Source organism: Corvus brachyrhynchos, unplaced genomic scaffold (genome assembly GCF_000691975.1).
Source record: "Corvus brachyrhynchos isolate BGI_N302 unplaced genomic scaffold, ASM69197v1 scaffold2498, whole genome shotgun sequence".
Taxonomy (NCBI): Eukaryota; Metazoa; Chordata; class Aves; order Passeriformes; family Corvidae; genus Corvus; species Corvus brachyrhynchos.
Window position 1 is genome coordinate 16,897 of NW_008239414.1, and position 20,077 is coordinate 36,973.

The window sequence follows — 20,077 nt, forward strand, 5'->3', positions numbered from 1 at the left end:
GCTCGCCGGAGCCGCGGCAGCGAGAGCACGGAGGGTCTGGGGGGCCTGCCTGCCGCCGAGCTGACGGCCATCCAGTGCAAGAACATCCCTGACTACCTCAACGACAGGACCATACTGGAAAAACACTTTGGCCAGTTCGTAAAAGTTCGTCGGATCATGACCAGGCGTAATAAAAAAATGGCTGTTATCCACTTTTTTGATCACGTGAGTATCAGAAGTGGCATTACTCTTGGGTGTGTTCAGCCTGGAGAAGTCTCCAGGGATCCCTTAGAGCCCCTTCCAGTGTCTAAAGGGGGGGCTTACAGTAAAGAGAGAAAGCAGCTTTTTACAGGGACCGATTGGGAGAGGGCAAAGGGAAACAGTATAAACTAAAAGAGGAGTTAGGAAGAAATTCTTTGAAGGTGATGAGGCCCTGGCACAGGTTGCTCAGAGAAGCTGGGGCTCCCCCATCTCTGGAAGTGTTCAAGGCCAGGTTGGACGGGGCTTGGAGCAGCCTGGGATACTGGAAGGTGTCCCTGCCCATGGCAGGGGGATGTAGCTGGATGGTCTTTCTGGTCCCTTCCAGCCCAAACCAGTCTCTGATCCCATGAAGAAAGATTTAAATCTGAGTGCTTGGGGTGGGTCCAGCGCTGATGAAAACTACACTCCTGGTTGTAGAAAAGCAGCATTTTTTGTGGAGACCAGTTCAGCTGATTGCATGTAGGTCTTAAGTGAGGTTAAAATACAGCAACCAGAATTTTTTGGGAATCGGTAAATGTTTCTCTGGCAAAAACTGCATTGTGGGTTTCAGTGTTGTGATGCCAATAGGTTTCCGTGCTCTGCTTTTGTTTTCTTTCAGGCCTCTGCAGTTCTTGCCAGAAAAAAAGCGAAAGAATTGCACAAAGACATAGTAACATTTTGGCAAAAGAAGAAAACAAGTAAGTCTGTGTTTCCAGACTACTGGGTGTTGTATAAATAGTGTGCCAGCTGCTCTTTTTTATCCCTGTTGTGCTGAGAATGATACCTAAATTATCTCCGTAGTAGGAGATATCACGGTTGAATCCTTAAAGCAGTCACACAACAGCAATATGGTGATGTTCAACTTTGTGCTTCTGTCCAGAAGTAGGATGTTCTTTGGGGATGTAGGAAAACCCAGTCTGAAATGCCTTGCTGCTGCCTCAGATCATGGACTGGGATGTGAGCTTCCAGCTTTCGGGAAAAGGTTCTGAGAACCAACCTAAGGAAAGTGTCCTGAGAATCTCTGCAGTGTCTGCTGACGTTGCTGTTCTGCGTATCAACAGTTAGACACTGTTTGAACCAAAAAAGAGAACATCCTACAGAGTTTAGATTCCAGATTCCTGGATTCCAGACTGTGGTTGGGATTAGGGCAAGAGGAGATTGTTCACTCCCCAGGGCAATACTTATAATGTCAAGTGCTTCCCTTTTTTTAGCTCCATGAGTGCAGTGTGTCTGCCTGTGAGATCCTAGCCTGGGGGTGCACTTCAGCTGCCAGCAGATGAATATTTCACCTCAGCTTTGACCAACCACAGCCTTGCCTTCCAGAAAACAAACAGCTGCAGAGTTGTCTCCCCGAGAATTAACATCTTGAAGCAGCAGCTCTAGGGCTGCCTCTTTGCCTGTGTCATTTTATCGTGGTGTTATGTCTGTGGCAGCACGTGTGGCAGCATTCTGAAATAACTATGCTGGGAGGGTTTAAGAAATCCAGTTGATGGAAAAGTTGTTGTTGGGAGAAGAAATTCTCCCTTCCTGCAAGTGTTAACTCATGCTGACCTGAGTCTTAAGATTGGGTATGTGAAATAAATATTTTCAATAGGAGCACTGGGAACTTTGATTTATGCAGGTGAAGTGGATTCATATTCCATACGGAGTTATGACTTTTGGATTATATCCCATACCTGAGAGAACTTTGATTCAGTTGAGGATCAGACTTCATTTACTGATAATTACTGTTACTGCTAAGTGATATTTTCTTGAAAAAAACTTACTCTTTATAGAGCAATGATCTTGATAGCAAGTGCTGGAAACTTGATACAGGTCCTAGTGCAAGCTGTTGTGGAAGTTTTACATGCATGTACAAGATTTGGAGTCTTAGTTTTCACCACCAACCCCAAGAAAGAGGTCAAGAAAGAGCTGTTGCTTAAATTGCTTGGCAGGTACCTGGTTTCATGTTTACGTGTCATTTCAGGTCCAGCAAAAAGAGAATTTTCATCCAAGGAGAAGAAAGCAGGTGAAGATGATGGAAGGCAAAGCAGTGAAGAGCAAAGCTATCAGCATTCCCCTCTTAGAAAACCTTTAATAAGATCCTCTGCCAGCAGTGTCATGCCTGGGAGAAGGTATGTCCTCTCCTCTGGGAATCCACCTGGCAGGAAAAGCTTGGAGAAAAATGGTGATCATTGTGTGCCAAATAGTCATGCCCTCTTCAGGGAGGGTGCTTACCTTCTTTTCTGGTTTGTCTGAATTAGAAGCACACAGCTCTCACACCTTGTCAGAAGGATACTCTTAGTGGCTTATTAGGGTCTTCTACTTTGGATTTTGTTCGTGAAAGCATGTGTGAGGCATGAGGGAAGTGAACAAACACTGCAGAGCCCAGCTAGGACTGAGCAGTAATGACACTGTCTCTGGTCGTGATTCAATGAGCTTCTCAAGCAAGCAGTTTCCTTTGGAGGCAATTAGAGTTCTGTGGAATGAGAGTCTCCTTTTTGGAGTAGTTTGGATCATTGTCTCATTTCAAGTGAACAGTCTTCCTGGTTTGTGGCAGTCACAGAAGTGGCAAGGTTGATCTTTGTCATACCTCAATGGTGTGTCTAGTCTGACAAAAGTCATTTGATATGTATACATAATTATAAAATTAGTCATATGTTGAGAATGAGTCAATGTTCCTTGATTTAAAAATTATGTTTGTATCTGGGGTCTGTAAAATTTTTTTATAATCTCTGTTGCTATAGAAAGCGTGTTGGTTTTATCTCTGCACCAGCAAGCCGGTTCCTAGCTTAAAAGTACAAACTGCTGTGCCATAGTGATGCAAAATGCTACAAGAGCCGTCCATTTCTGTCCCCTCTAAGACCCTTTCAGTAATACCTTTTCTGGTTTTAGTTCTCCAGCAAAGAAGCCTGGCCTTCGAAAGGCGCTGCAGTTTGAAGCCGAGCTGTTTGATTCCAGTTCTGAAGGGCAGAGCTCAGAGGGCTTGGGAGCTTCACTGTTGTCCCTCAGTAATCTGGTGGGATTGGTGGCTGAGACACCTGAAGAGAGATACAGGCTCTTGGACCAGAGGGACAAAATCATGCGACAAGGTAATTAACACAAGTTAATGAGTGTAACATCTGCTTCTCTGCTGGAAAGAAGTAAGTGTTCGGGTTTTGTGGCAAAGCTGTTAAAACACTTAAACACTCTTAAAGGAGTGTTTAATGTGGAACAGTCTGTAAAATACTCTCCTAATATATTACTTTTTGTATTTTTTTCTTGTAAGACACACAAATCTGTTTTACTTACTGCACATGCAATTTCTTGTGTAGAGAGAAGGGCAGAATGTTCATCTTCTGTGAAGAGGGCATGTAGGGAGATCTGCACCTTTACAGATTCTTTAAAGAAAGTTACCCAAAGCCTTATGAATGAATGAACTGCATTTCATAGAACCACAGAATTGTTTGAGTTGGAAGGGACCTTAAAGCCCATCCACTCCCACCCCCTGCCATGGGCAGGGACACCCTCCAGTATCCCAGGTTGCTCCAAGCCCCGTCCAACCTGGCCTTGGACACTTGCAGGAGTGGGGCAGCCACAGCTTCTCTGAGCAACCTGTGCCAGTCCCTCTAGTATCTGTCCAAATTCAAACTATTGTACAGGTGAGAATTATTTCAAAAAATGTCCTTTTGTTTCACAGTGCTCGTTGTAATGCCTTCCAAGCTGTTCTTGCAGTTTCAAAACTGATCCTACTTCTAATTTAAGAACTTACTTTTAATATTGACAGACTTCTTGTCCACTTAATGCAGAATTTTGAAATTGCTGGGTATCTTTTAGAAGCTTCAGTCTTTTCAGCAAAACTCTCAAAATGTGCAATCCCTGGACAGGCCTCAGAGCGGGGAGAACCCCGTCCTTGCTCATTTCTGACTGTATCAAGGTTTGGGTACAGCCGTACATGCTCAGGGATGTTTTGGCACATCAGTGTAATAGCTTATCGTGAAGCAAAAAAACCAAAACCCAAGAGATGCTTTGTGTTTGTTCAACTCTTTCTTTCTTTCTTTCTTTCTTTCTTTCTTTTTTTTTGTAGCTCGAATAAAAAGGACTGATCTTGGCAAAGCAAAAACTGTTGTTGGCACTTGCCCAGACATGTGTCCTGAAAAGGAGCGTTACATGAGGGAGACAAGAAACCAGCTCAGCATCTTTGAATTGCTTCTAGGATCTGACAAGGTATGAGATTCCCAGGATATCAGTATGCCTGATGCTCATTGGAGCTGTCAGTATTGTTTAGCTGATTACAGGGTTAATTCTGGTGCAGAAATTCTGTAGGCTGTTTCATTATTACCTTTCAATTCCCCATTGGAAAACAAGAATTGCTTTTTCACTCTGTCATGTCTTTTATGTAGTTAATTAGAACTATAGTTCCAAAGCTATAATTACATTATTATATGTAATTATCTGTAACCATATATCGTCTTGAAGGTTATGAGTTGGAGACTAAGTCAACGCTTCAGTAGTCTGCTCCTTACTGAAGTTAAAGGCATAGGTGGGATGAAATCTACTGCTGCAAAGTCGTACATACTTCTCGGATTTTGATTCTTTTCCTCACCTCTTGCAGGTGGATCATGCAGCAGCAATCAAGGAATATAGCAGGTCTTCAGCAGATCAGGAGGAACCTTTGCCCCATGAACTGAGACCCTCTGAGGTGCTGAGCATGACCATGGACTATTTAGTGACAAACATTATGGATCAAGGAGAAGGAAACTACCGAGAATGGTATGACTTCGTCTGGAACAGAACGCGTGGAATAAGAAAGGTAAGCACTGTGGATGGAGATGTTTGGTGATAAAAAGCAAAAGATCCCATCGTGCTGTAAAAAAGGGAAGCAAAAAGCAATAGTTGTTGAAACGTTTTGAATTGCAGAGTAACTCAAAGCACAGTGAAATGGGTTTTCCAGAGGTACTGCCAGGTGACTGTGCTCTTCCACTAGTTTAAAAAGACATGTAATGAACTCTCTATCATTCTGTTAGGACATAACCCAGCAACACCTCTGCAACCCGCTGATGGTGTCTTTGATTGAGAAGTGCACTCGCTTTCACATCCACTGTGCTCACCACTTGTGTGAAGAGCCCATGTCCTCCTTTGATGCCAAAATCAACAATGAGAACATGACTAAATGCCTGCAGAGCTTGAAGGAGATGTATCAGGACTTGGCTAACAAGGGGATTTACTGCAAGAGTGAAGCAGAGTTCCGAGGTTATAATGTCTTGCTGAATCTCAACAAGGGTGATATTCTCAGGTGGGAACAAGACATCACTTGTTTTCTCTCTTTGCCTCTGGGAAGAATTGAGTTTAGAATTAAATCCAGACAAATTGTAATGCTCCTGATTTTAATTCTGTGCTGTTACATTTTAATTTCTGTGCTGTTGAATTGTGATTGTTCAATATTGAAGCAAAAGGTTTGTCGCTGTCTTTTGTTCCACAGAGAAGTTCAGCAGTTTCATCCAGAGGTTAGAAACTCGCCTGAAGTTAGATTTGCAGTTCAAGCTTTTGCTGCATTAAACAGCAACAATTTTGTGAGGTTTTTCAAGCTTGTGCAAGCAGCTTCCTATCTGAATGCCTGCCTCTTACACTGTTATTTCAACCAGGTGAGGAAAAGACAGATGGATATTTTTTAAAGTGTTAATGAGTAAGACAGTCTGGGATTTGGGGGAAAATCAGCAGAAAACTTAGTAGATATTGAGCCTTAAAAATAATATTGTTACTGCTTCTTCAGAAGTGTTAAAAATTTATCAGGAGCTTTCTGCTGTGATATGAAAGGCAAATACGGAAATGCTTTTTTTTTCTTGTAATTGTGTACAAATACATGTTTCCCTGAAAAATAATTGGGAAGCAGAGAATACATGTTTCCCTGAAAAATAATTGGGAAGTCCTGAGAATCTTGCAAAGCAAATACGAGCCTGCCGTTTCAGAAGCCCTTGCAAGGTGTTTTTTCTGTGCAAGAATCACAAAGGGATATGCTCGGAACAAATATCATGAAAGAGGAACAGAAACTAGAAAGCAAAGCGCATAGAATTTAGAAAGAAAGTTAAATCGAAATAATTGTTTGTGTGTATACTTGATGACAAAGTACTGGTGGATTTAAACACGATTTTCATGTTTATTGTACACTTTATAGTACATTTTGGGCTCTTTCCTAGTAGTTACGTGGCCTTTTCCCCCAGATTCGTAAGGATGGTCTCAAATCCCTCAATATTGCCTACACTGTGAGCACCCAGAGAAGTACAGTGTTCCCCTTGGACCACCTGGTCCGCATGCTGCTGTTCAAAGACTGCGAGGAGGCAACTGATTTTATAAGTTACTATGGGCTGAGTGTATCAGATGGGTAAGTGTGAGGAAAATGATGCCTGGGAGGGTTAGCCTGATGCCATGCAAAGGGGTAATGTGGGGGAGCTGCTCCTGAAGGTTGGATCCAGAGAAAGAATAGGCCAAGAACAAGGGATGGGGTCTCTGTAGGAAAGAAGGATACAGTTCTGCTTCTTGGGAAACTGGCATTGTAGTGATGCCTGTGGGGTGGCATGAAGCTGAACGGTGCAAACCGGCTGTTAGAGGATGTTGGAGAACAGCAGTTCACAGATGTTTGCCATGGAAATCCATACACTGTAAGGAATGTTGATCCAAACTTGGAACGTTGAGGAACTGGAGAAGGAAAAATCCCCTCGAGGATGCCAGTTAGTGGTCTATTCCTGTCAGCATTCAGAAACAATAAGTTTCAGAAGTGAAAGCCCGTAGGTTACTGGAGCTTTGAGGATGTACTCCTGGTTGTTACTTTCACTTTCCGCAGGGGTTACGTGGAGCTGAATCGCTCAGCTTTCCTGGAGCCAGATGGATTACCCAAACCACGTAAATCCCCGTTTGTCAGCCAGAAGCTCACTGTCTCTGTTGGGGAGGTTGTGAATGGGGGGCCCTTGCCCCCAGTGCCCCACCATGTACCCGTGTCCAGCTTCAACGGGCAGAACAAGTACATTGGTGGAAGCACCTCTGTGGATCAGGCTGGCAGTAGCCAAAAACCCAGCGGGGAAGCACCAGGTGAGAGCAAACCTCATTTGGGTTTTTTAGGTACTGCTCAGAACACACTGCTGAGTCAGTTCTGTGAGCAGGTTTAATGTACGGAGCAGGAACTGTTCTTGGCTCAGACATTGAAATGGCATGGAAATTCAGATGTAATGAAAGGATTACAATTTAAGTCATAAGAGAGTCACAGAATGGTTTGAGTTGGAAGGGACCTTAAAGCTCATCTAGTTCCAGCACCCTTGACATGGCAGAGGCACCTTCCACTAGACCAGGTTGCTCAGGTGTATTTATGTATCTGTAAAAGCCAAGAACAACCTGATTATTAAAATGTATTTCCCAATTCAGGAAATACACTATTGATCCAAATTTTGCCAACATAAGTGAAATAACAAATGTTTGACTACTTCAGAAAGCCAACTTCCCTTTGCAGTTTGCATGTTTTTATTTGCAGCTGTTTGTTGCACTGTGTGTATAAACATGTCAGTTTTCAGGTTGGCTGAATGTGTGCTTTTCTGTCCTTGCTGGAAGTACAGATAGTGTGTGTAGGTGCCAGATGTGCCTGACTTAAAACAGTTGCTTTTTTGGAAATATATGTGCTTGCTACTGGGGATAATGTGCAATTAAATTTTTAATTGTTTTGCATAAAACATTTATAAATATAAAATAGTTTCTATGATATATTTTTAACTTTAAGGCAACAAGCTGCTGTTACGGATTTATTTTATGACCTCCCGAGTTTTATCACACAAGCCAGCTTTTTGAAGAAAAGATCTGCTTCTGTTTGTGATTGATCTGGTTTCCTGAATTTTTCTCCTCTCCCCTCTCAAGAAGGAAGAGTGGAAAGCAGAGGTGTGGATTTAGAGGCCACAGCAGTAAGAGTCCAGCCCCCAGCTCATCTTCTGCCCTCACTGTTGCCTCGTCAGCTGGTGCCAGTCCTGCCTCCTGCACAGCCCATTTCCCAGCCTGCGGCACAGCCTGAGCCTCCCCCTTCAAAGCCTCAGCCTGGCTACTCGGACACGGTAGGGAAATATTTGGGAAAGATCTGTGAAATACAGTAAAAGGTAACCAAGTTCTAAGGGTATTTCATTTTTCTGGAATGTGCATGTATGTCAGATGAGACATGACAAAGTTTCTTCTTGTGGGTACGTGACCATGAATGCTGGGTCTTGAATGTGTACCCCATGTACCTGTGCTGTTTTTCTCCCTCCCACACAAGTTTTTGTGTGCTGATGCTGAACCAGTCTCGGTGTCTCATTGCTTTGTACAGTACAGTTGCCATATTCTACCTAGATAATGGTAAATGACAGTGAAGGTTAGACCTGATCATTTGGAATTAAATCAGCTAGAATGGAAGTCTAAAGTAAAAAAATAGGAGTCTCTCTCCTTAGTTATGATTTCCTAAATTGACTGGCCCGTATTTAGTACAAAAATCTGCTTTTGTTTCTGGGCTGTTACTAACCTTTTAGATAGTCTGAATAGTCTGAAGTTTGCAGGCTGTTGTGTTTGGTCAAGTTGGCTCAGTTTGTAAGCAGAAATACAGATGATGCTGTGAATTACAGTCAATTAAGCAAGGCTGGAGAGCCTTACTCCCAGTTTACTCCCAGTTCCATCCTGAGAAGGACTGCACCTTGGTTCAGCTGCTTCCTCTGCTGTGTTGCAGGACATCGCCGAAGTGGTGGATGGGCTGGTGCATGACGTCCTCAAAGGAGAGTGCAGAGAAGTGGGCAGAGCAGGAGCAGCTTATGTGGTTGCTGCCATCTGGTAAAGAGCATTTATTGCTGGTTCTCCTGGAGTCTGTCACCACAGCTGCCCCTTGCCGTAGCAGCACCGTGTGTGAAGATGGTAAAACTAAGCACTGCCAGGTCTGTGGTGGAGACCGTGTTACTGATGCAGTGGAAGGGAAAGCAGACCTTTCTTCAGATGTCTGTCACATCCCAGCTCTAGCCTAAGGGGAGGCTGACCCAAACTTCTGGAAGCTTTGTCTGGCAAGAAACCTCTGTTGTGGAAGGGAAGGTGCCCAAAGGGGGACAAGAGGAGCAAGTCCAGATCTGGCTCCTTCTCTGATTCTCATAAACATTTCCTCTCCAGGGCAGTTGGTAGAGTCGTAGATGTGGGATGTGACCCAAACAATTGTTGGTCCATTCCATGTGATGTCATGGTCAGCAATAAAACTGGGTTAGAGGAAGAAGTTGGGAGATCTGCGGCTTTCAGGGTGGACATTAGCTGAATACCCTCTGGGCACTGCTCTTCCTGTGCGAAGCGATGACTGGGCTACATTTATTTTGCTTGATGGGGGAGTGGGGGTGTTCCCTTTCTGCATTACAGTTTATTTATTTCCATCCGTGAGTTTTCCTTTTTTCTTCCTACTTTCTTCCCTGTCCCAGTGTGGGGAGGGGAGTGAGCCAGTATCAGTGTGGGTGCTTGGCTAATGGCTGGAATCAGCCCACCACAAAGAGCAAGGTGTGGCTGAGAAAAGCATAGACTTGGGGCTTTGCATGAAAACCTGGCTTTGAGAAGAGATTTGCTGTTTCTGCACAGCGCCTCAGAGGCCACCGTGGAGGAACTCGTGACTGAAGTGATGGGGGAGATCCTCAGAGAAGTGGCTGGAAATGTGGTCAGTGTGGAAAGGCAGCGTGTCCAGGAGGAACAGCGCAGAGTGGAGGAGGAGAGGTGAGGCACGGCTTTTGCTGTGGGGCAGGGTGGGCTGGGTACACCCTGGACAACATAAGGCCAGCAGGTGCCAACCTGAGTCCTTGTGCCTCTGCTCAAGCCCTGTGTCTTTCTGCCACAGGAGCAGAACAGTCTCACCTCAAACTCCCCTGGGACTGTGGAGGCAGGGTTCCCCTCTGCATTCTCAGGTGATCTGCTAGTTAGCATTTTGGCAGCCTCAGAGCCATTGTGAAAATGGTGGGTGGGAATTTTAGGAACTGTTATTTATCCAGAGCTTCCAGAAAGGGACATGCATCCTGGCCCTGCTGCATGCAGGAACTTTTCCTTCTGAGCGAGCTACTTGTTTGTAGCTTATTGGGGTAAGAATAAATAGAATCCTAGAATGGTTTGGTTTGGAAAGGACCATAAAGATCATGTAGTTCCATCCTAGCCATGGGCAGGGATGCCACTTACTAGACCAGGTTGCTTAAGGAACCCTATGGTCATCCGTGGTTTTGAGGGAAACCTGGCTCCATGCAAAGTTGTTTATTTAGAAACCAGATACTGGGATATCAATTTTAGGTGAATTAGCTGTTTGACGCTGCGTGTGGTGCTTGTGTAGCTAAGCAGCAGGTTTGCCAGTGTAAATTTTTTCACTTGTGTAAATCTTTTCTCTGTCCTTCCAGGCAAAAGCAGGAAAGAGAAGAGTTAATAAAGCAGTTGAGCCAGTTGGTGGGTATGGAATTAATGGAAGAAGTAATAAAGGAATGTGTTAAAGAAGCTTCAACCAATGAGTTAAGGTGTGTACAACGTGCTGCATGCTGGTGTTTGCTTTCCCAAAGGTTTCCTAAATGTGATGGACTTCCCTGTTTGCATCTCAGCCAATTGAATTGGCATTTGCTGGAGGTCTTCACCTCAGCAGAATCTTGGTTTGTTTTATTTGGAACCAGATGTGCCTCAGAAAGAGACCGGCAAGCCCGGATTGCCCGGTGTTCAGAAGAAGTGTGTGGCCACTTCATGGAGCTCTTTCTGGAGGATGAGATTTTCCAGATTGCCAAGGAAACCCTTCAGGAGCTCCAGTGTTTCTGCAAGTACTTAAAACGGTGAGTCACCACCCTGGGACTAGCTGCTTCTCTTGGGAGCACTGGCATGGAGCAGTTAACAGAGATGGAACTACAGCTGTCTGGTTGTGTTCTATTTGAGACCTTACCTCCATGATAAGGGTAGACCTTACAGTCTTAGTACCAGCCTCTGCTAAATTACTGTATGTGGGCAGGGAACCACACCTTGTTGTAGTCAGGTAATGAGCTTGGTAGAGATTCCAGCTTCATTCTGCCTAGAAACTTGTAATAGTTTATCCTTGTATTCTTTCTGTTGATCAGTGGTTTTCCTGGACACCTGCTCAGTGTGTTGTGGTTGTTGTGGTGTCCATGGTACAAATACCTGATGACAAAGGTCTGCAGAAGAGTTTGTGAATGTGACCTATTTATCTGTTCTCTTCCAAAGGTGGAGGGAAGCAGTGGCAGCTCGGACAAAGTTGAAACGTCAGATGAGGGCATTTCCAGCTGCTCCCTGTGGCTTGGATTCCAAACATCAGCTGAAAGCACTGTCCCCCAGTGCAGAGTGGCCTATAGCCATGGAGAACTTGTGCAAGAGATTTGTAAACCTGGGGAATGGAGGAAAGTTGGGAATCTCTTGCACGAGGTAAGTAAGGATACTTCCAGTGGCATCAGTTGGCAATCTGGTTGATTTTAGGAAGATAAGTTACCAAAAATTCTTCCATTGTGAATGTTGGTGGGTTTGCAGAACTGTTTGTTCTTAAATAGCCCCCAAAAGACTTTCTCCACAAATGCCATGACCAAGACTGAAAATCCAAATAAATTCTTCTATTAACAGCAACTTTCTGAAGCCTCTGTAATATTTCCCGGGCCTCAGTGTTTCTTATATTTGTTTAAAGTACCTGTTTTACACCAAAAAATACAGCCAAGAATATTTTGTTTCCAGATTGAACTGGCTGAGAAACAAGACAGTGCATGAAATTAAAGTTCAGCACTTCTACCAGCAGTTGGTAAGGTAGGCTGGGGTTTGGTTCTTGTTTTCTTAAGAAGCAAGCTGCAACAGACGTGCCAGAGATAGCAGAAATGGCCAAAAGGTATGGCTAACCATGCCTGAGTGTCCACTTGCAGCCTTGCTCCCGGGAGTATTTTGGAATAGAGGGAACAGGAAAGTCATAGAACCATAGGACAGTTTGGGTTGAAAAGGACCTTAAAGATCATTTTGTTCATCCCCCCACCATGGGCAAGGACACCTTCCACTAAATTAGTGGAAGTGTTGGGCCAGATGATCCTCCCTGGTGTAATTTTAAGGATCTGATGGGTACTATGGGGTGTGATTCTGTACCTGGGTGGGATGGGGTCTCAGATGGGCTATGGGGGGAGAGGAGTAAGTGACCTATCAGTGACCTGGCTTGTGGCAGGAAAATACCGATTGAGATGTTTGAAGTGCAGCAGGAGGTCTGGCTTCCCATGGCTCCTCATGCTCTGCAGTGGCCTGGGCGTGTGTTGGATCAGTGTGGAAGTAAAGCAGTACACATGTGCTCCTGAAATTCCCAGAGTAAGGCTCATGTATCAGATTTAGCAGCTGCAGTTCCTGAAGGATGAGCAACAGATCTAAAGAATTAACTGAACAGTCGCTACTTGCAGTATTGTAACTTGTTCAGTGCAAGGCAGACATTCCTCAGGTGGGAAAGAGCCCTGGGGTGGATCTTTTCACCAGTTTTTTTTGTCTCTCTTTAAGTGATTTAGCTTGGACTCCCCTGGATCTCGTCTCGTTGATCACAGAACATATTCCAGTTCAACAAGAACACGTTTTTTGGAAGGCACTCTTGGTTTTGCCCAGTGATGATGAATATTCCAAGGATGATCCCAATAGGTAGGTTGAAGGAGTTGACTGCTGGGTCCCTTTCTCAAACTTCTTTTATTTAGGTAGAAGAAGATCAGTAATACACAGTCCTTGATGTAATTTTGCCTGTACCATGTCAAATTTCCAGCTTGTTTTTTTTCCTCCAGAGCACTCTAAACAATATAGCTGTAATTTATTACAGTGATCTGTATTTTCTAACGTTGTTTAATTCCTTTTGCTCATACTGAAAACAAAACCTTGATAGATGATAACTTCGTGAAAATTTATAGCTATTTATTAGGGCTATTTATCATAACCTAAATATATAGAATTATGATAGACTGTGGTATCTTAGAGGTGCTGATACTAAAACCCTAAAATGCCAGTTTTGACAACAAAACCCCCCAAAGCCCTCCTTTTTGTTTGCTAGGATACTGATGGATTGGTTGAAAGCCAAGTTTATGGGAGACAAAATCTGTGAGAAAAATGCTTCACATACAGACGGCAAAATTCAAACACTGATGTTATTTAGTTCTCATGTCATGCAGGGCAGCAGAAGCATTCAAGTCAGTGTGTGCATCAAGGTAGGTGAGAACAATTTCATGATACCTAAGAGGCCATAAGAGTAGGGTGGGCTCTTTTCCAGTGGATATTGTGTCCTGTCAGATGGAGGGAGATGATACTGGGAGGGATAGGGTTGTTGAAAAGGTCTGAAAAAAGATGGATTTTTCTTCTTTGGTTTCAATCAGCTGAGAAATACCTGCAGTGGCAGAATCTGAATCATCAATTCCTGGTCCCAGAGCAGGTGCTGAAGGATACTCTCTGCTCAGCTCATCTATCAGACACATCCATGTTGCCCTGACAACAGCTTGTCATCTTAGGCTGTGTAGAGCTCCTGGAAAAGGACATGAAAGCTGAATGGCAGTGACAATAAACTGCAGATATTGGTGTGAAAATAGCTTTGTTTAGCTACTTCACTGTTGTCATCTTTGTTGCCTGTCTAGGTGGCACATGGTGCGCTCTCTGACTCAGAGCTCGATATGGCTGAGACACAAAAGGACTTGCTTGGGACTGGTGGCCTTGTTCTTCTCCTGCCCCCCCGAGTTAGGAGTGAAGATGTTGCAGAAGATGATGTTTACTGGCTTTCAGCTTTGCTGCAGCTGAAACAGCTGCTTCAGGCCAAACCTTTCCACCCCATAGTTCCCTTGGTGGTTCTAGTCCCCAGTCAGGAAGAGGAGGCCATGGAGAAAGAAGTAGAAGATGGTACGTAATTATTTTTGTGTCTTGAAAGTATGAATGTTTAGGGCTGCCCCAAGTAGAAGTGTTGTGGCTGGTGCAGCCTCTCATTACATCATCCAGTAAAGGGAGAAGCTGTGAAGTACAGCACTTCCCAGAGCTTCCCTAAAAATCTTGAGGTCTTAAGAGCTCACCAGTTTTGGCTTCCAGTTTTCCTTCACACACAGTATTTGATCCTGAGAGCCTGTGGGCAGAGATGGAGGGGAGCAGCTATGCAGTGAATGCAATGCAGAGCACATGGTCCAAGGACTTGCGTTCTTTCTCTGTGTACATGATGAGTTTTCTTACTTTTCAAGGTTTGATGCTCCAGGACTTGATTTCAGCCCAACTTATTTCAGACTACACCATTGTAGAGCTCCCAGGCTCTGTCAATGACTTAGAAGGCACCAGAAAGGTAGGAACAGCAAGATTCAGGAATTACTTTCCATTATTTGTGACTTTTGTATTTTCACTGACCAGAGATCAGTGCTATTTGCTACAAAAAACCCCAATTTAATGTAATACTGAAAACTGCACTGAGACCAAAATTCATGGATTACCTAAACCCACTCTTGTCAGCCCTGCCTGTCTTACTGCTCAACAGAGTAGTGCTGATGGTGGGTAAACCTTTTTATCCTTAAGCTCTTAGACCTAAAATGCAGAGGACCCTTTGTAGCTCTTCTGGTTGCTGTGAGATTACCCAGAGTTACCCCATCTTGGTGGATGGGACTGAGATGCCTCTATCCTCTCATGTTCTGTACACAAAGAAGATTGTACAGATCTCTCCCTGACAAGCCCAGAGTGATGCTCCCCCACAAACCTTCACAACTTAGGTCTGCACTTCAAGGACTGCCATGATCAGACATGGTATAGTCACCCTGCACGGATTTCTGTGAATCTGTCCAATTTTTCTTGGATAAGTTTTCAACAACCCCAGCATCCTGCAGCAGGGAATTCCACTGCATACCTATACCTCATGTGAACAGCCTCTTTTTTGTCTGTTCCTGAGCCTGCTGTGTGGAAATTCAGTTTGTGGCCACCTAGCTGGAGAATTACTGTTGCAAATATTGGTATAATGATACCTGATTTATTGGCCTTTTGCTGCATATTCTCTTGGAGAGTGTTATTCAAACTTAGGGTTGCAGGATTGAATCCTTTGTGTCCCGATCATTGCAGAGCAGTTTCCAACCCTCCCTCTTTTGTGTGTCGTAGGTCTCTGCCGCTGTGGGCTGGCTGGTATCCCAGTGTCCTGCCTCCCTTGAGCTCTGCAGCCAGACCCTTCAAGAGTACATTGAGGATGGGATTGATAGAGAATTTGGCAAGCGTTTCTACCACGACTGGAAGGAGAGGCGTTTAGCTGGACTGCCACCCCAGGAGCCTGGGGTCATCATAGAGCTCTACAACAGCGTGCTGCAGTTCCTGTCAGATGTGGCATCCTCAGAGCACCTTTGTGACTTGTCTTGGCCTGTCACAGAGTTTTCAGAAGCTGGGGGTAACAAGGTGTTGCCCCACCTGCAGTGGAACATGCCAGATCACCTGGCCTGGCTGAAGAAGGCTGTGCTGTCCTTCCAGATCCCATACCTAGATCTGCCTCCTTTACGTGGTAGGTACTTCACACTCCAGTATCTTCTTGGCAGCACGTTGTTCTCCAAGATGTGCCTGTGCAGTGTAGGTTCTGTCACAAATTCTTGCAGCTTAATTTGGGCTTTTTTGTTCCACAGCTCCCTGGCGTCCTGTTTGCCACATGATTTTTCAGTATGTCTCACAGATTGCAAGTTCTTCCCACACTCAACCACTGATCCAGTCTCAGGTGGAGAATCTGCTGAGGAAAACTTACCAAAATTGGAAAACCAGAACAACTGGCAACTCTGATGAAGATGGACCTTCTGTTGATGAGATTCCTTGGGATTGTATCTTGGCAGTCTGTATTGATCATAAACTGAGAGACTGGAAACCACCCAAACTACCTATTGCTCCAGGTATCGTGTCCTCCTGCAGCATGGATGATGCTTCTTTTGTGATGGTATTTAATATGTTGCCAGCGGTGCCTTTACATACAGCAGCACGTGATGTGTAGCAGGGAGGCAGCTGTGGTCTTGCTGTGTTCTGCACGTGTCTTCTCTCTGGAGTGTGTATTTAGTATTGGTTGTGGCTTGACTTGATCCTGTGACTGCAAACGTGGCTCTGGTCAAAGTCTTTCAGCCCTGCCCTCCCAGTGGGAGAGGGTTTGCATTAAGCAAAGGCCAAGAGTTACCCCTCAGAAGCCATGTGAGCATGGAGGGCAGGCTGCCACAGTTAATTATCACTTCCATTGATTAATGAAGTTTGTCCCAGACTGTGTTTGAAACCTGTTTGAAAGTGAACAATCGTTTTTCTCCCAAGTTGCCCTTTTAATACTGAGCTTCTCTTCTGAAGGAGAGAACCTGTGCAAATGATAAACGTTGGGCTTGGGTTTATTCACAGAAGCAGTAAGTAAGGACGGTCAGATTCGTGTGTACTTCTTCAAGGAGCATTTAAAGAACTACACTGTGCCTTTCTCGTGGGATCAAGCCAGGCTGAGGACGCAGGAGGAGATCCGGCAAGGCCACGAGAGGTGAGGGAGCCTGCATGGTGCTGAAAACCAGCACTTGGCATCTTCCCAGAACCTGCTTGCGTACATCTCCCCTAAAATGATGTACAAGCTGAAACAGGGTAGTAAGCAGATTTTATTTGTACAGGGTTACTCAGCTCTCAGAGAAAGGATTGCTTGGGGAGTGCTGAAAGTGTCTAAGTGGAGAAATTAACTTCTGCCAAAAAAACCTGCTGCTGAGGCTTTGGAGTTGTGCAAAGCATGGAGGGAAAATAGTGTGAGTCTGAGAAAATGCTAGATAGGTTGAGGGGGAAGGATGCCTTAGAGCTGTGTGGCAATAAAGTATTTGAGGTGTCAAATCTAGCTCACTTCCCTAGCCACTCTTTTCCCTCTTGGAAGTCTAGCTGCAGCTCTGCTGTGTAGTGAGTGATGTTTGGGGTGAATCCTGTGCTCTTGTCAGATAAGTTCCTCTCTAATCCCATGCACAGGTGGTGGTGTGTTGGACCCTGGCACACGGGCATTATTTCTCCAAATGATCGCTTCTCACTCCCTGCTATTTCCAAGCTTCAAGCTAATAGGGAAAACCCAACACATACCAATTCATGTGGTTTTGCTTGTTGTTTTTTTTCCTGCGTCCTTCAGGTCAAACCTAAAATCTCCCAAGTCTTTTAAGAAACCCTACAGCATCTCCATGGTGCCGGGTCCATATGGCTCCGGCATGAGCATGCTGCCAGGTCAGAAAGTGAGCATTCCCAGCACAGATGAATTCAGAGACACATCCTTGGCCCAGGAGTGTCCGTTGGCACAGCTGAAACGGGAAAAAATAGAAAACAAGAGGTAAGTTCCCAGAGCAGCATCTTTTCCTTGCAGCTCCAGCCCAGGGTTGTAAACAATTTGTAACTTGTATGGAATAGGAAGTTAAACTGTGCTAGAAAAGAGCCCAGACTGTCTCGAGTTCCATCTGATTTCATCTAGCACAAAAGTGCAGTTCCCTATTACCTCCTCTGTGCGTCATGGGAACAGTCCAGGATGGTAGAAGTTCTTGGAGCTGTCGGCAGTGTTTGGAAACTCTATGGTCAGTCACGCCACCAGACCTGAAGCAGTACAGTGTGTACAGTGGTCTGTGTGTCCCCCAGTGTCACAAATGTCTACAAAGTCCTCTCTGGGATGTCAGGTCGTAGCAATGCAGATCACAAAGGTGAAGTACTAAAGCTTTTGAGGTTAGTCCAAGAGGTTTTTGTCTCTTCTGCCTTCCCATAAGTTGAGTCTCTTCAGTCTGTGTGGCTCCTTTCTGTACCGCATTCTTCTGTGATGGATTTCGATAGTTGCAGTGGGGTACATCAGACTGTTTGAATATGGCTGTGGAAATCAGATGCTTCTGAACCCAAAAAACCCCTCTAAGTGTAACACATCGGTTACAGGGACAAATCCAGGCTGCCATCTGACTGGTGCTCTTGCCCTTCCCATCCAGGTTTGAAGAACAGCTGCAGCGATACCTAGCTAAGGACATGGAGCCCCTTGGGGATCTCTTGGGTCTTCCTCTCTACCTCCCCCAATCTCTGCTCTCCACCCCAGCTGCCACCTGCCCCTTGGTGAAGACTCCCATGTCAGCTGCTCAAGAGGTAAGAGAAGGTGGTTCTGAGCTAAACTAAAGCTCTGAGGAGTGCAGTAGCTGCAAAACCTGTAGTGGGAATTACCTTGGGAGAAAGTCTCAGTCTCATCTCTTTCTGCCCAGGCTGGGGGTCAGGAGGGACACAAGGTTCTGGAACTGGAGCGAAGCCCTGCGTTGTCGGACAGACTCAAACACTTGCAGCAGCTCCTCAGAGCCACCGAGGAGGCTGAGGCTGCCTCCGAGCTCCACCTCTCTGCTCTGGTGGACATGGTGGACATTTGAGCCGAGCTGAGACACGGAGATTCAGGAAAGAAATCCATGTCCAGGTGATTGAACAGGTGCACTCCTGGGGCACGTTCCAGAACAAGCAGGTGTTCTCCTGGGATGAGAACATGGAGCAGCCGTGGGGCCTGGGCCCTTGGCCCTTCTCACGTGGCTGCATTGCACAGGGCCAACGCAGCCCCGTGTCATGGATGGTCTGGGACTCCCTCCTTTTCTGCTCCACAGGCACGGAGACGAGTCAAATGCTTTTTCTTGGAAGGCCTTAAATGGCAGTGGTGTTTTTTGTTTCTCCCAGCTCTCCACAGCATTGTGGGCAAACACAGCTTTATCAGGTTCAGCTGTAGGGTAGCATGGGTCTGTGGGAGCACTGGACCAATTGCTCTCCACAGACAGTCCCTGAAATGTTGTCTCAGTCTGTGCTTCCTTCATGCAGGAACTGCCTTGCAGCAGCACTGTGGTTTAAAGTTCCTATTCTGTTCCCAGGAATGTCAAAACTATGATTCTCAAGTTGGAGCAGCATTTGGCCATGTTTTTGTTTATACTTCCTGTTGCTCAGTGCACATCCAGAAGAATTTTTGTTCTTCTGGGCCCAAGTTCTATTTTATTCAATGTTTTCAGCATTAAAAACGGGTGTGAGGTGTTTATTCCACAGATTCCATGTCATGCTGGAAAACAGTAGTCTTCAGTAAACAGCTATGGAGAAACAATTTTCCTTTTTTTTTGGAAGAGCAGATTGCCTGCATTCTCCAGCATTTAAAAGCCTTTGGAAGTTGAAGGCATTTGGTTTTAGTTTAATTCCCAGTAAATAATATGAAGATGTACTTCATGTCTGCAGTATTCCTATACAGCTAATCTTTTTATTTTTCTTACAAAATCAGCCAATTTTTCTCAAACAGAGCCTTCTGCCTGGTGGAATATAAATTACTGCACTAAACTGATTATCTAGTGTGCCCAACCCCGGCTGAAATCCTCAGTAGTCTGAAACTGTTGATTGCCTTCCAAAAAAGTAATTTTACAGTTTTCTAAAGTAACATTTCATTTGTATTATTTCTCTTAAACCCAAAATAGCAATAGTAGCTTAATGCTAAGTTGAAATAAATTTAAATTGGAAAGTGTGTGCTTTGAGGCTGTTCCTGCTCCACATGCTTTTGTTGGGCTGAGTTTTGTTGAGTTTAACTGGTTCCATGTGAAGGGAGGCCTGTGTCCTGCTTTTGATGTTCTCAGTTTACCTGGAATCCAGCTGTCAAAACCTAACAGAGCTTTGGGCGTGTGGCTCATATAATTTGCTGTAAATTGTGTTTTGTATTCAATAAAATTTTTAGTGGCTTGAAAGGTGCCTTGTTCCTCTGTAAAAGCTCATGATATGGGATGCTCTCGAGGAGGGGGGTGGCTGCTGTCTTTTACCCGGGGGCGTTTTGGGGTATCAGTGCAGGGGGGGGCTGGTCTCTCTCCCGGCCCCCCCATATAGTTTACCTGTGGATGGGGGACCCAGGGCAGCAGCAAAATCTCGACGAGGGTGGGATTCGAACCCACGCGTGCAG

At 45.0% G+C, this 20,077-nt stretch overlaps 1 protein-coding gene across 1 annotated transcript; it reads left to right on the forward strand.

The window, feature by feature from the left end:
* Positions 1-19,868, forward strand: MCM3AP (minichromosome maintenance complex component 3 associated protein; the record flags this gene model as incomplete). Its single annotated transcript, XM_008639013.1, has 27 exons — positions 1-204; positions 839-917; positions 2,186-2,333; positions 3,094-3,290; positions 4,265-4,404; positions 4,793-4,990; positions 5,205-5,473; positions 5,660-5,822; positions 6,399-6,559; positions 7,019-7,263; positions 8,077-8,267; positions 8,909-9,009; positions 9,787-9,918; positions 10,584-10,697; positions 10,848-11,000; positions 11,404-11,601; positions 11,902-11,970; positions 12,694-12,828; positions 13,229-13,382; positions 13,803-14,061; positions 14,391-14,488; positions 15,286-15,676; positions 15,795-16,052; positions 16,537-16,666; positions 17,285-17,479; positions 18,114-18,264; positions 18,378-19,868. Coding segments are annotated over 27 exons (4,692 nt in total), but the record flags the coding sequence as incomplete, so codon positions are not given.
* Positions 19,869-20,077: the final 209 nt, after the last annotated feature.